At 33.4% G+C, this 14204-nt stretch overlaps 1 protein-coding gene across 1 annotated transcript; it reads right to left on the reverse strand.

The window, feature by feature from the left end:
* Positions 1-5484: 5484 nt before the first annotated feature.
* On the reverse strand, positions 5485-12559 carry LOC116029837 (B3 domain-containing protein REM20-like). The gene is made up of 4 exons (XM_031271877.1): positions 12146-12559; positions 9464-9675; positions 9238-9325; positions 5485-5754 (listed from the first exon to the last, which is right to left on the reverse strand). The coding sequence occupies exons 1-4, from the start codon at positions 12557-12559 to the stop codon at positions 5485-5487; spliced, it is 984 nt and encodes a 327-aa protein (XP_031127737.1).
* Positions 12560-14204: the final 1645 nt, after the last annotated feature.

Below are 14204 nucleotides of genomic sequence, written 5' to 3' on the forward strand. Positions count from 1 at the left end.
TCATTAACAAAAACATCATCTTCTTCTTCTTATTCTAGCTTATTTCACCTCTTTATTTACTTGAGGTTCCGCATCTCTCACTACTATCTTTTTACATCCAAATTGGTCAAATAAGACAAACTCAATCGTGACGTGTTTATGACTATTCATTTCTAATTTAGTAAAAAATATTAATAAATTAATATAAATTATAGTGACAACTGGGTTAATGTTGTATTACGAAAATCTACAAACGGTAAATGGACCCATTACCATATTTTTTAATGTATTTAGTCGAAAATGAGGTACAAATCCCTAGGTAGTAAAAATTTCAACATATTCTATAAAAAATATTGTAACATATCCCCGTCTGTGATTTCTAATTTAGTAAAAAAAAATTAATAAAATTATAAATATTTTGTTTGTAACAACCCATTACCATTATTTTTTTTGTTTTTTTTTTTGTTTGGGTGATTTAGAAGAGTGACAACAACATAAATATATAGTAGCACAAAGCGAGGTACGACACCCTAAATAAGTAAAAAATATAACATGCAATTAAAAAATCACAAAAAAGATTATGTATTTAATACTATGTTTCACTAATTTAGTAAAAAATATTAATAAAATTATAAATATTATAGTGACAACTATGCTGGTAATGTATATTTTATCGTGACAGCTATATATTAAAAATAATATATAGCAGTGGGTCCTACACTTTTTCTTGAATTTTTATTCGTTATTAACACATCTGTAAATAATGTATTTAAAAATTTGTTGATAAAGTATGAGATCCACTTCTATTTTGAAGAAGTAAAAAATACAATTGATTCTTAAAATATTCTTGAAAATATACAGCAATTTATGTATTACTATGTTTCTCTAATTTAGTTTAATAATTAATAAAATTATAAATACCATAGTTAAAATCACACTAATAATGTATTACAAAATTCAAGAAATGGTATATCACCCACTACTATGATTATTTAGTGTATATAGCATAAAACGAAATGTAACACCTTATGTTGTCTTCCATATACTTTGTCACTTTGAAAATTCTAGAAAAAGATATTATATTGTACTTATTACTAATTTTCTCTAATTTAGCAAAATAAATAAATAAAATTATATATACCATAGTGAAACCTAATGTATAAAAATAAATTGTATTCGTAATAGTTAGCAATCATACTTAATGCTAAATACTGATAATAATATTTCAAATTACATGAATTGCCAATATTTAAAAGCAATTGATGAATCATAAAAGATTTCCTTTTTTAGGCCAATCTCTCTCATTCAATTATTTTTCATAACAAATTTCTGTAATTTCAGATAAGAACCTTCAATTGGTACATAGTTTGGATCAATTTGTGAAAATCATTACTCCAAAAAAAAAAAAAAAGATTTGATGATTATGTATTGTATACACAAATTCTTTTCTGCAGTTGATATGTGTTTTGACTTAGAAACATAATTTATATTCTAGAATCACAATTCTAATACTAAAAATACACAATTTATATGAGTTAATTACCGATTTGGTCCCTCGACTATGAGGATTTCACCACTTTGGTCCTTGACTTTTAAAATTGTCCAATTGCATCCTCAACTATGCAAACGTTAACCAAAATGGTCCTCAGTATGTTTTTCCGTCTACTTTCAAGGGTAAAATAGGAAAATACAATCAGCACTCATCTTCTTCCCTAATAATACATTTGAACTGATCGTTGATTGTGAAATCCAGCGGCCACGATGGCTTGAACTGATCGCTGATGCCGCACATGGCCCCGTTCAAAACGACGCCGTCGAAGAGTCGTTTCGGGGTAGAACCGCCGCGGAGGAGGGTTATGAGCAGAGCAATCGCAACGCCGAGGGACTTGGCGTAGAGGAACGAAGGCAGCTCTAACGGGACATGGCGGTCATGGAATGAGTCGAAGAACGCTACGCAATTATCGGCGACAGGGTTGATGTCCGGTATGTGAGCCTTCAGCCCCCCGTCGGTGTAGCCGTGGCCCTGGTGGTCGATGGCGAACCCTTGCTTTGCGATGTGCACGGCGGTGAGATGGATGAGCCAGTTGGAATGGTGATTTAGTGCTCACCCTAATGCTCCGATTCTGGATTTCTTTTTTGGAGGAAACAAACGAGACCTCATAGACTCCAATGTAATACCCATGCCCAAACCCTGCCCAAACCCAAATTTGACTCCTATACCACACCCCATTCCCACACCAAACGCCACTTAGAGGTGATTCCACGGCGAGCCTCCCAGACCCACACCTCCGACCAGTCTCACTCCGACGCTGCACCCAATGCCAGTGTCGCCGCCGCCGGGTCCCACCATAGTGCTCTCTATTTTAGAGCAATTTTCTTGGAAGAACTCGGGGACTGACAATTGCTTTTGCCTTTTGTTGTTGGCTCCCTTCAGATTCCAGAACTGATTGAGGTGAAGTGCTTTCCCCGTCATTTCTCTGTTCATCGTTGAGAATTTAGATTTTAGGATTTAGGGATTCTCTTTCTTTGTTCTGTAAACGAAGCCAAAATTTGAGATGAAAAAGAACACCTGAGAAGGCAAGGCCAATGAAATTACATTTCTATCCTTAATTTTAACACCAAATAAACGGATGTTTAGACCGAGGACCATTTTGGTTAACATTTGCATAGTTGAGGATGCAATTGGACAATTTTAAAAGTCAAGGACCAAAGTGGTGAAATCCTCATAGTCGAGAGACCAAATCGGTAATTAACTCCAATTTATATGTTGTTTAGGACCAGGGTCCACCTTACAAGATTCAAAAACAAAGCTTGTTTTAATATATAGTTCAAAATATGAGTTCCTAAAAGTTGAGGGTTTTATGGGATCCCTCTCAAGTTTAGGGTTGATACGGTCCTTGCTTTATGATCCCAATACCCTTGTATTAAACGATATTTAAATTGTTTTGTCGATTAATACTAGATAAAAAAAAATAGATGTTCTAATAAAAATGACTTAAGTAGACTACCACTTATAAATCTAGCACAAAAAATGAAATTAACCCTTTTACTTTCATATATAAGTTTTTTTGTTTGAGTACTAGTCAATATCGGCCCCGCCAAGAGGCAAACTCATGACCTCACATCAACCTAGTGAAGCACAAAGAGTCAATACCGTCCCCACCCTACTGAGACTCAAACACATAACTTCCCATTTTAGAGAATCCCTCCGTGCTACTAGACCACAAGGTTATTGGCGTTCCAATCAAGAGTATATAACCACAATAAAGTTATAAAAATACCATTGAATAGACTGTTGCTTTTTAAACATTTTTATTCTCATTCAATTCAAGAGAAAGGGGAGGATGGCTATGCCATCAGAACACACATTAAGGAAACAAACACATCTTGCCTAGGCTACATAAACATTAAATAGCACTAATTAAATAGTATTCCTTTCTCCTTCAGTTTCTGTTTCTTATCAATTAGATTGGTTATAAAACTCAACCATTTAATGTGTTCAAAGTGGGTTCAAAAATCTCGTTGAGTCCCCAAATAATTGAGTCAAAGATATATAACTACAAAAGGATCTTTGATTAGACTATGTTGTTATTATAATTTCTTTACTCTTTCAATTCTAATTTTTTACATCAGGGTTGTGTTTGTTGTTCATCCTCCTCTTTTGCTGTCTCATATATATATATATATATATATATATATATATATATGAGTTCTTTTCCCAAAATGGTCCCTCGACTATTGCTCATTCTCAATTTTGCATTTCGACTTTCAATTGCACCTAATGTGGTCCCTTGACTTTCAAAAACTCACCCAATTTGGTCCTCCGTTACATATTCCGTCAAATCAGTGTTAAAATGGAGGGCATTTTCGTCCATTTACCTATTGTTAGCTTAATAAACATTGAGAAATAGTTGAGGGACCATTTTGAGAATAGTCAAGGGACCATTTTGGGAAAAACTATTTTATTTATTTCATTTTTGTTTATTTTCATTTTTTAGACTCTATAAAATTAGAATTTCTATACATTTTTTTTTCTTACAAATATAAATAGTTAAAATCGTGCAATCCATCGTAAAATTTTTAACTTTTTTACAGATTTTTTCCCTCTATCTAAATATACAAACTATTCCTATGCAGATTTACAATAAGTTTCGTAAATTTCATAAATACTCATTTTGTAGGCACCAATTAAAATAATTCTTAGTCACATCCGTAGTACTAAATATATTACTTTGAATTTTTTTTTTTATAAATAAGATATAATATTATTAAACTCAAATAATTAAAAATAATGTGCCCACAACACAAGATTTTATGATTCACTTAAAAATTAACTATAAATTTTATTGTTGAATACAAATTGACAATTATTAAACATTATTTATAATAATTATTGTGTCCCGTGTAATATACTAAAATTATTAGGTAGGATTTTTATAATTAAGGTATAATTTAATTAAATCAAAATTATTAAAAATAATGTGTCCACATTACAAAATAAATTATACTTGCCTTAATAATTAATAATTAATAAAAAAATAAGAAGAGGAAAATATATAAAAGATGTCATACAATATCTTAAATAATGTAAATTAATATAAAATTTAATAATTACTTCGAAATCAAATACATAAAATATTGCAGGAAACATTGACGATATTTTACTTTCGGATCACCTGAGAAGTTTACTAGAAAAATTTACCTTTCGGTCCAATATTTTCCCTACATTTTACACTCTTTGGGTGTCTACGCTTGAAAAAAGAATATTATTTTCAATGGTAAAAGTAATATTTAATGTGATAGATACATAGTGATTGATTGTCTATGAACATAAAAAAAAATAAAAATAAAAAAAAGAAGTATATGAATATTTATGAAATTTACGGAACTTATTGTAAAAAACCATAGGAATAATTTGTATATTTAGAGGGGAAAAGTCTGTAAAGAAAGTTAAAAATTTTGAGGTTGGATTGCGCGATTTTAACTATTTATATTTGTAAGAAAAAAATGTATAGAAATTCTAATTTTATAGAGTCTAAAAAATGAAAATAAACAAAAATGAAATAAATAAAATAGATTTTCCCAAAATGGTCCCTGACTATTCTCAAAATGGTCCCTCAACTATTTCTCAATGTTTATTAGGCTAACAATAGTAAATGGACGAAAATACCCTCCATTTTAACACTTATTTGACGGAATATGTAACGGAGGATCAAATTGGGTGAGTTTTTGAAAGTCGAGGGACCACATTAGGTGCAATTGAAAGTCGAAATGCAAAATTGAGAATGAGCAATAGTCGAGGGACCATTTTGGGAAAAAACTCTCACAACAAAGAATATTGATGCTTTTTAAATATCTTTATTCTCATTCGATTCAAAAGAAAGGGGAGGGGGGCTATGATATGCTATCAAAACATTTAGGAAACAAACACATCTAGCTAGCAGGCTAGGCTAGACTAGAAAACATTTAATAGCCACTAAATAGTCTTCTAGCTAGTAGGCTACCTTATGTTGACTTTGTAGTTTGTCCTCCAACAATAGTGATTTGTAAAAACATGTCATTTGTATTTTGATGCACGAATTCACAAATGCAAATGTCATCTTTGTCAACAAGGTTCACTCGGCATAGACTTTGCCATCCTTCACTGCTCAGCCATGTCCTCCCATCCCTCCAATTCTTAACCTTTGATTTCCATTCTTGGCCTATTGTGTCTCGCAGGATTAAAGTTGGAGGCAATGCAATATTGTAGTCCTTAATAACATCCATTGGTATATACTGCAAAAAATATTGAAAAACACATGATTTTATTCAGTACAAGAAATTTCTACAATCTTTTACTTCTCATTGATAAGAAATGTTTGGAATTATTACCAAAGCACCGCGATTTTTTGGTCCTAATTTTGTCACGAAATAAGGGTTTTTTGGCTAAATGTATTGCCCTGAGGAGAAAAGTTTAATCCAAAACGGTCAAAAGCATTATTATTTTTCTTGCTAGAACTTCCCTCCACTGCACCTGCACCGGCGCATTTCTTGAATCCACCAAAAAAAAAGAACTTATTTGTAACCCCTCGGTTTTTACGACAAGGTTAAAGTTCGAGAATAGCGGTATAAATTTTTTTTTTTAAGCTATGACATTTAAGAAGAGACTGTTCGGTGCTCGAAATAATTTTTGGATTAGTTATCGATAAGCTGCGAACTACGTACCAGTCACGAACCGAGAAAATTTTAAGGATATAGATACAGTTCGAATTTTCTAGAATTTGGATTTTTAAGTATTATACGATTAAGCCTGAATTTCTAGTTAGTTCAAGAAAAATTTCAAATGGACTGTAAGGGATAAGTTGTTACGGACTCTGTACCTATATTTAGCGGAATACCGAAAAATTCCCAAACTTGGTGATTTCCGACGGGAATATTTTTAGGATAATTTTGGTATTAGAATTTTCCCGAATTAAGTTATAATCCTCCGAACATTCATCTGATTTAAGCATAAACTGGCCAATTAGATTTGAGATCTTCTAAGGACTCCATGGGGTGATGACAAGTGGCAAGGCAAATCTAAGACTAAGATTGGGCATTAAATGTGACATTTATGAGTTATGGCCTAGTTGCACTTGTTACTTGATCTTCAAGAACTAAATCTACACTAATCACATGATCATCTCTCTCACTCTTCCACTCCATTTTCGAAATACACACTTAGGGAAGGAAGAAGGGAAATTATCTTAGTCTTCTATTGTGATCCAAGAACACCCTAGGCAATTCTTCAACTCCAAGGACTCTACTCTAGGTAAGAACTTCGGTTTTGTTCGGATTCTACCCCTCCTAAGACTTAAGCTGAACTTAAGTGTTAATGTTTAGTGCATGAAAAATATTGTTATTGTGGTGATGTTGTAGGGGACTTTGAATCCAAGGAAAGATCTAGCACTTCTTCGGTTTTAAAATCTTCCATCGAGGTAAGGAATCCCTTAAGTTGGTTTAGTCACTTGAAGGTGAACAAATGCTAGTAAATTATGTGACTAGGAATTTTATGCGAAAAATATGTGTTAAGTTGTGGATCTACAAGTTGGCTCAAAGAAATTACACTTTAATGTCTAGTGATTTTTGTATGCATGTTTATAGCTAGTTTATGCATGTATAGGTTGTAATTATGCCCATATAGGCTTATATTTGTGAAAATAGTGAAAGGGAATTAGGATAGATTCTGGCAGTAACTTTCGTGATTTATTGAGAAAAATTGGTGAGGTATTTTGATCCCATTTGTTTTACACATGTAGTTCTATAAGTGTAGAACCCGCATATAAAATTTCATAATGATCGGAGTAGTATAAGTACGGTTTTCGAATTTTTTCCAAAACTGGTCCAGAGAGAAAAATATTCTGGACAGCACACTGCCAAGGGCAAAAATGTAATTTTCTGTGTTTATTCGTGGATCAAAATGACCAAAACTTTTTATGGACATCAAGTACTATAAGTTGGGGTTCTACCATAAAAATTTCAAGTGAAAAAGAGTTCGGGAACTATTTTTACCGGCTCAATCTTTCGGACTGCGCCAAGCTGAAATTTTCTGAAAAAGAATGGTTAGAAACAATTTTGACAAATATTATTTTTGTGCATTATATTAACGTGGAAAATAATTATGTTTTGAACATTATTGTGACTCCTGTACTTGAATTTCTGTGATATGACTAACACTAACTTAAGTGTGTGGGTTGGGGAAATATACTTGAGTAAGTATATTGGTTATGGAGTCGTGTAATAATACTTAATGAATGTGAGGGAGTCTGTATGATTAATCGGTACTGCAGAGCGAAGTTCCTTCGCTGAGTGAAATGGTGAGGGGTCTGTACGATTAATCTATACTGCAGAGCGAAGTCTATTCGTTGAGCGAACATGTGAGGATTTTGTATGATTAATTCATACTGCAGAGCGAAGTCTATTCGCTGAGTGTTGTGTGACAGGAAGGTGGGTGTTGTGTACCCCACGTGTGAATTAACGGTGGGTGTTGTGTACCCCACATGTGAATTAACGAGTGGGTGTTGTGTACCCCACGTGTGAATTAACGAGTGGGTGTTGTGTACCCCACGTGTGAATTAACGAGTGGGTGTTGTGTACCCCACGTGTGAATTAACGAGTGGGTGTTGTGTACCCCACGTGTGAATTAACGAGTGGGTGTTGTGTACCCCACGTGTGAATTAACGAGTGGGTGTTGTGTACCCCACGTGTGAATTAACGAGTGGGTGTTGTGTACCCCACGTGTGAATTAACGAGTGGGTGTTGTGTACCCCACGTGTGAATTAACGAGTGGGTGTTGTGTACCCCACGTGTGAATTAACGAGTGGGTGTTGTGTACCCCACGTGTGAATTAACGAGTGGGTGTTGTGTACCCCACGTGTGAATTAACGAGTGGGTGTTGTGTACCCCACGTGTGAATTAACGAGTGGGTGTTGTGTACCCCACGTGTGAATTAACGAGTGGGTGTTGTGTACCCCACGTGTGAATTAACGAGTGGGTGTTGTGTACCCCACGTGTGAATTAACGAGTGGGTGTTGTGTACCCCACGTGTGAATTAACGAGTGGGTGTTGTGTACCCCACGTGTGAATTAACGAGTGGGTGTTGTGTACCCCACGTGTGAATTAACGAGTGGGTGTTGTGTACCCCACGTGTGAATTAACGAGTGGGTGTTGTGTACCCCACGTGTGAATTAACGGTTGGGTTATGTGAGAGCTAACTGTCGGCTGTCTTGAACAGTAGTGTGGGTGTTGTGTACCCCACGTGTGAATTAATGGCTGTGTTATGTGCCGGAGTTACCGACATAATGTGAAATTGTTTGTTGTTAGATTGCTTGCAGGTAGACTGCGATTGTTGGGTAATGTTTATCTTACTGTATTTATTATTGATGGTTGTTTTTGAAAACCTTTGTTTACTTTCGAGTGACCATGGATCCCCTTACTTAGCCGTCGTGCTAACTACACTTCGTTGTGTCATTTATTAGATGCAGTCTAGCGTGGGCCCCTATGGCCGATGAGCTCTGAATAGGATGGGAGTCGAGGTTGAAGACTACTCTATCCTAGAATAGACACTCTGGAAGGATTATTTCCAAATGTACATATCTGGATATTGATATGGTTATTTGAGGTTGTAAGTTTAGCCTTAGCGTTTAGGTATAGGAAAGATACCTAAGCGTGGCGGTAACACCCAGTTTTCTGCTGGTTACTATCATCACCTTCATCACCACTGCGACCACAATTCTCTACTTCAGTCTTATCATCCTCATTAACAAAATTACTATCATCACCTTCATCACCACTGTCACCATAATCATTAACGTTGTCGTGATCATCACTAATAACAACATCATCATCATCATCATCATCATCATCATCATCATCTTCTTCTTCTTCTTCCACCTCTTTATTTACTTGAGATTGTGCGTCTCTCACTACTATCTTTTCACATCCAAATTGGTCAAATAAGACAAACTCGAACAGGGCATAACCACCGTAGGAGAAAAGCAAGCAATCTCCATTTGTGATAGAGTTATCTTCCATAAATTTTGCCCAATTGTTCTGAAAAAACAAACCATCTCCAGTTTCTGTCATCTCCATGCTCCAAACTTTCTTTAAACAATTCCTAAACTTTACTTTTTTTGGAACAACGACTCCCACAGATTCCTTAAAAGAGAAGGGAATTTCCTATATCGTAAAACATGTTCATTAGTATCAACAACAGGAAATCAACCAAGATCTAAACACACAAGATAACAGGCTAAGTGTTTTTCAAAAATAATAATAATAATAATAATAATAACAACAACGACAACGACAACGGCGACAACAACGACAACAGGCGGCTATGCAACACATACTTTTTGATTATTAAATTTATTTCAAAAGTATAAAATTGGGATTTAGTGTATACAAACCATTTTTTCTGTACAGGTCAGTGGACAAAATTGTCTTATGCATCTGAATTTTGAGGCAGCCATTTCTAACAACAGATCAGAGGTGATTATTGTTTGGGTGATTTAGAAGAGTAACAACATAAATATATATAGTACAGTAGAAAATAAGGTGCATCACCCTAGCTAGGTGGTCAAAAGTTCAACAGAAAAAAATATTGTAACGTGAATATGCATATTCATTTCTAATTTAGTAAAAAGTTAATAAAGTTATAAATATAATAGTAACAGTTATGCTAATTATGCATTAGGAAAATCTAAAAATTGCACAACTATGTTTTTCTAATGTATTTTGCATAAAATAGGGTACAATACCCTAGGTGGTCAAAAGTTCAACACATTCTAGAAAAAATACCATAACGTACTTCGGTTTGTGATTTTCTAATTTAGTAAAAAAATTAATAAATTTATAAATATTATAGTGACAGTTTGGAAAAAAATTAATAAATTAATAAATATTATAGTGACTGTTGGGGCTAATACTGTATTAGGAAGAAAATATTGTAACATACCCCGTTTGTGATTTTCTAATTTAGTAAAAAAAAAAGTTAATAAAATTATAAATATTATAGTGACAGTTGGGCTAATATGGTATTAGGAAAATCTACAAAAGGTAAATGGACCCAATACTATATTTTCTAATGTATTTAGCATAAAATGAGGTGCAACAGCATATATATATATATATAGTCTTTCATACTCTTTCTTATTTTTGAAGAAAAAGTCAAAATTACAACAGACTCTTATAAAATTCTAGAGAAAAGAATAATGTACATATTACTATGGTTTTCTAATTTATTGAAAAAATTAATAAAATTATATACATTATAGTGACATATGGGCTAGTAATATATTAAAAATTTATAAGAGGTACAAGATGTACCTAGTACCATGTTTCACTAATGTATATAGCAGAAAACGAGGTATATCATCCTAATTTTAGAAAATATACAATACCTATAACTATGTTTCTTTAATTTAGTAAAAAAATCATAAAACTATAAATATTATAGTGACAGTTATGCTAATAATGTAATCGAAAATTCTAGAAGAGGTAAATGACCCACTTCTATGTTTCTCTAACGCATATAGTTAAAAAAAAAAAAAAGGTGTAACACCCTATGTGGTCTTCCACATTCTCCCTTATTTTGGAGGAGAAGTCAAAAGTACAACATGCTCTTAAAAAATTCTAGAAAAGATAATGCCATGTACCTATTATTGTGTTTCTCTAATTTAATTAAAAAAAATCATAAATTATAGATATTATATTCACAATTGTGCTATTACTGTATTAAATTTTTTAGAAAAGATACATGATCAACTACTATGTTTTTCTAATGTGTGTGCACACACACACACACATTAGAAAAACATAGTAGTTGATCATGTATCTTTTCTAAAAAATTTAATACAATAATAGCACAATTGTGAATATATATATATATATATATATATATATATATATATATATATATATATATATATAGAGAGTAGGAAATGAGGTGTAAGCACCTTATGTTGTTTTTTAGGGTTTGTCCTCGAACAATAGTGACTTATAACAACATGTCATTTGTGTTTAGATGCACGAATTCACAAATGAACATGTTATCTTTGTCAACAACGTTTCATCGGCATAGACTTTGCCATCCTCCTCTCAATCATGTCCTCCCATCCCTCCCATTCATAACCTTTGATTTCCATTCTTGGCGTCTCGTGTCTAGAAGGATTAAGGTTGGAGGCAATGCAATATTGTGGTCCTTAATAACATCCATTCGTATATACTACTAAAATATCGAAAAACACATGATTATAATCATGAAGAGAAATTTCTACAATTTTTTAGTTCTCATTGACAAGAAATGTTTGGAATTATTACCATGGCACCTCGGTTTTTTTTCCTGCTAGTTTTGTCACGAAATAGGGGTTTTCGAGCTGAATGTATGTTCCCGACGAGAAAAGTTCAATTCCAAAATGGTCAAAAACATTCTTGTTTTTCTTGCTAGAACTTCCCTTCCCTGCACCTGGACCAACACATTTCTTGAATCGACTTTAAAAAAAAAAAAACTTATTGCAGAAACATATAAAACATATAACATAAAAGAAAATCAAGAACCAAAAGTAGCTTACAAGAATTGTTTCTTTTTTTTTTTTTTTTTTTTTTTTTTTTTAGACTTTGTAAACCCCAATAACATGCGCGCTTTTACTTCTTCATCATCTTCCTCTACTTCATTCTTATCCTCCTCGATAACAACATTATTGTCCTCTTCATCACCATTGCAACCATAATTCTCTACTTCAGTCTTATCCTTTTCATTAATAAAATTGCTATCATCACCGTTATCACCATTGTCATCACCATCATTATCGTTGTCGTCATTATCATTAACAACAACATCATCATCTTTTTCTTCTTTCACCTCTTTATTATCTTGAGGTTGTGCATCTCTCACTACTATCTTTTCACATCCAAATTGGTCAAATAAGGCAAAGTCAAACCGTCCATAACCACCATAGGGGAAAACCAAGCAATCTCCATTTGTGATAGAGTTATCTTCCACAAATTTTGCCCAATAATTGTTCTGAAAACACAAACCATCTCCAGTTTCTGTCATCTCCATGCTCCAAACTTTCTTAAAACAATTCCTAAGAATTACTTTTTTTGGAACAACTCCTCCCGCAGATTCCTTAAACGAGATCAGAATTTCCTATTAGGGAACATGCATGTACGATTGGATAAGCAAATTAATGAGAAAATCTTAGATCAGTTTCAGGACAGGAAAGCAAGATCTAAGCAACGACTAAACACACATAAAAATAGGAAACATTCTTGATCAAATTATTAGATATAAATATAACCACACATGAACGGAATAAAAACGGGATTTGTGTATAATATAATCCGTACTAATCAGGAATAAACTGTTTATTATTCATAATGGAAAGTTTAATTTTTTGTTTGGGTGATTTAAAAGACAAACAACATATGAATATATAGGAGAAAATGAGTGCAACCTTAAGCATGCATGCTGCCTAGTAGACATGTAAAGGGCGATTGGATTGAAATATTGTTTGTATGGGCTCCTCTCTTTGGATCTTTGGGTCTCCAAATTAAATAATTGAGTCAAGTCAAGGCTATGAATAGTAGCCACAACCGTGAGAGCGATTTCTTTATTTTCTTTCAATAATTCTAAAATTTTATTGGTGGGATGCGTTTCTTGTTGATGGATATATTAGATGTGGAGCAAATCGGTCTGAAAAAGCGGAGCAAAGAGGATTTGGGTAGACCCTATGTAACCCCTCGTATTTTCCGATAAGTTTGAGGTTCGGAAAATAGGTCTTTAAGTTATGACATTTAAGAGAAGACGGTTTGATGCTCGAAATAATTTTTTTTAAGGATTAGTTATCGATAGGCTGCGAACTACGCACCGGTCACGAACCGAGAAAATTTTAAGGATATAGATTCAGTTCGAATTTTCTAGAATTGGGATTATTAAATATCATGCGATTAAGCCTGAATTTCTAGTTAGTTCAAGAAAAATTTCAAATGGACTGTAAGGGATAAATTGTTACGGACTCTGTACCTAAATTTAGCGGGATACCGAAAAATTCCCAAAATTGGTGATTTGCGACGGGAATATTTTTACGATAATTTTGGTATTAGAATTTTCCCGAATTAAGTTATAATCCTCCGAACATTCATCTGGATTAAGCATAAACTGACCAATTAGATTTGATATCTTCATAAGGGATCCATGGGGTGATGACATGTGGCAAATCCAATCCTAGACTAAGATTTGGCCATTTAATGTAACATTAATGAGGTATGGAGGCTTTGTACTTGATTGCTTGGTCTTCAAGAACAATATCAAACAAGATCATCTCATCTCTCTCCTACTCTCCATTTCATTTTCGTGTAACACACTAGGAAGAAGAAGAAAATTATTTTAGCTTAGTCTTCCATTGTGATCCAAGAACACTTAGGCATTTCTTCAACTCCAAGAGCTCTACTATAGGTAAGAACTTCGGTTTTGTTCGGTTCGATTCCTTCTAAGACTTAAGCTTTAACTTAAGTGTTAATATAAGTGCATGAAAAATATTGTTATTATGGTGATGTTTTAGGGACTTTGGATTCAAGGAAAGATATAACGCTTCTACGGTTTTAGAAATCTTCTATTGAGGTAAGGAATTCCCTTAAGTTGGAATTAGTCACTTGAATTTGGATAATTGATTTTGGTTGAAATATGGTGTTTTTGGAGCTTTGGG

This window comes from Ipomoea triloba, chromosome 9 (genome assembly GCF_003576645.1).
Source record: "Ipomoea triloba cultivar NCNSP0323 chromosome 9, ASM357664v1".
NCBI classification, from domain to species: domain Eukaryota; kingdom Viridiplantae; phylum Streptophyta; class Magnoliopsida; order Solanales; family Convolvulaceae; genus Ipomoea; species Ipomoea triloba.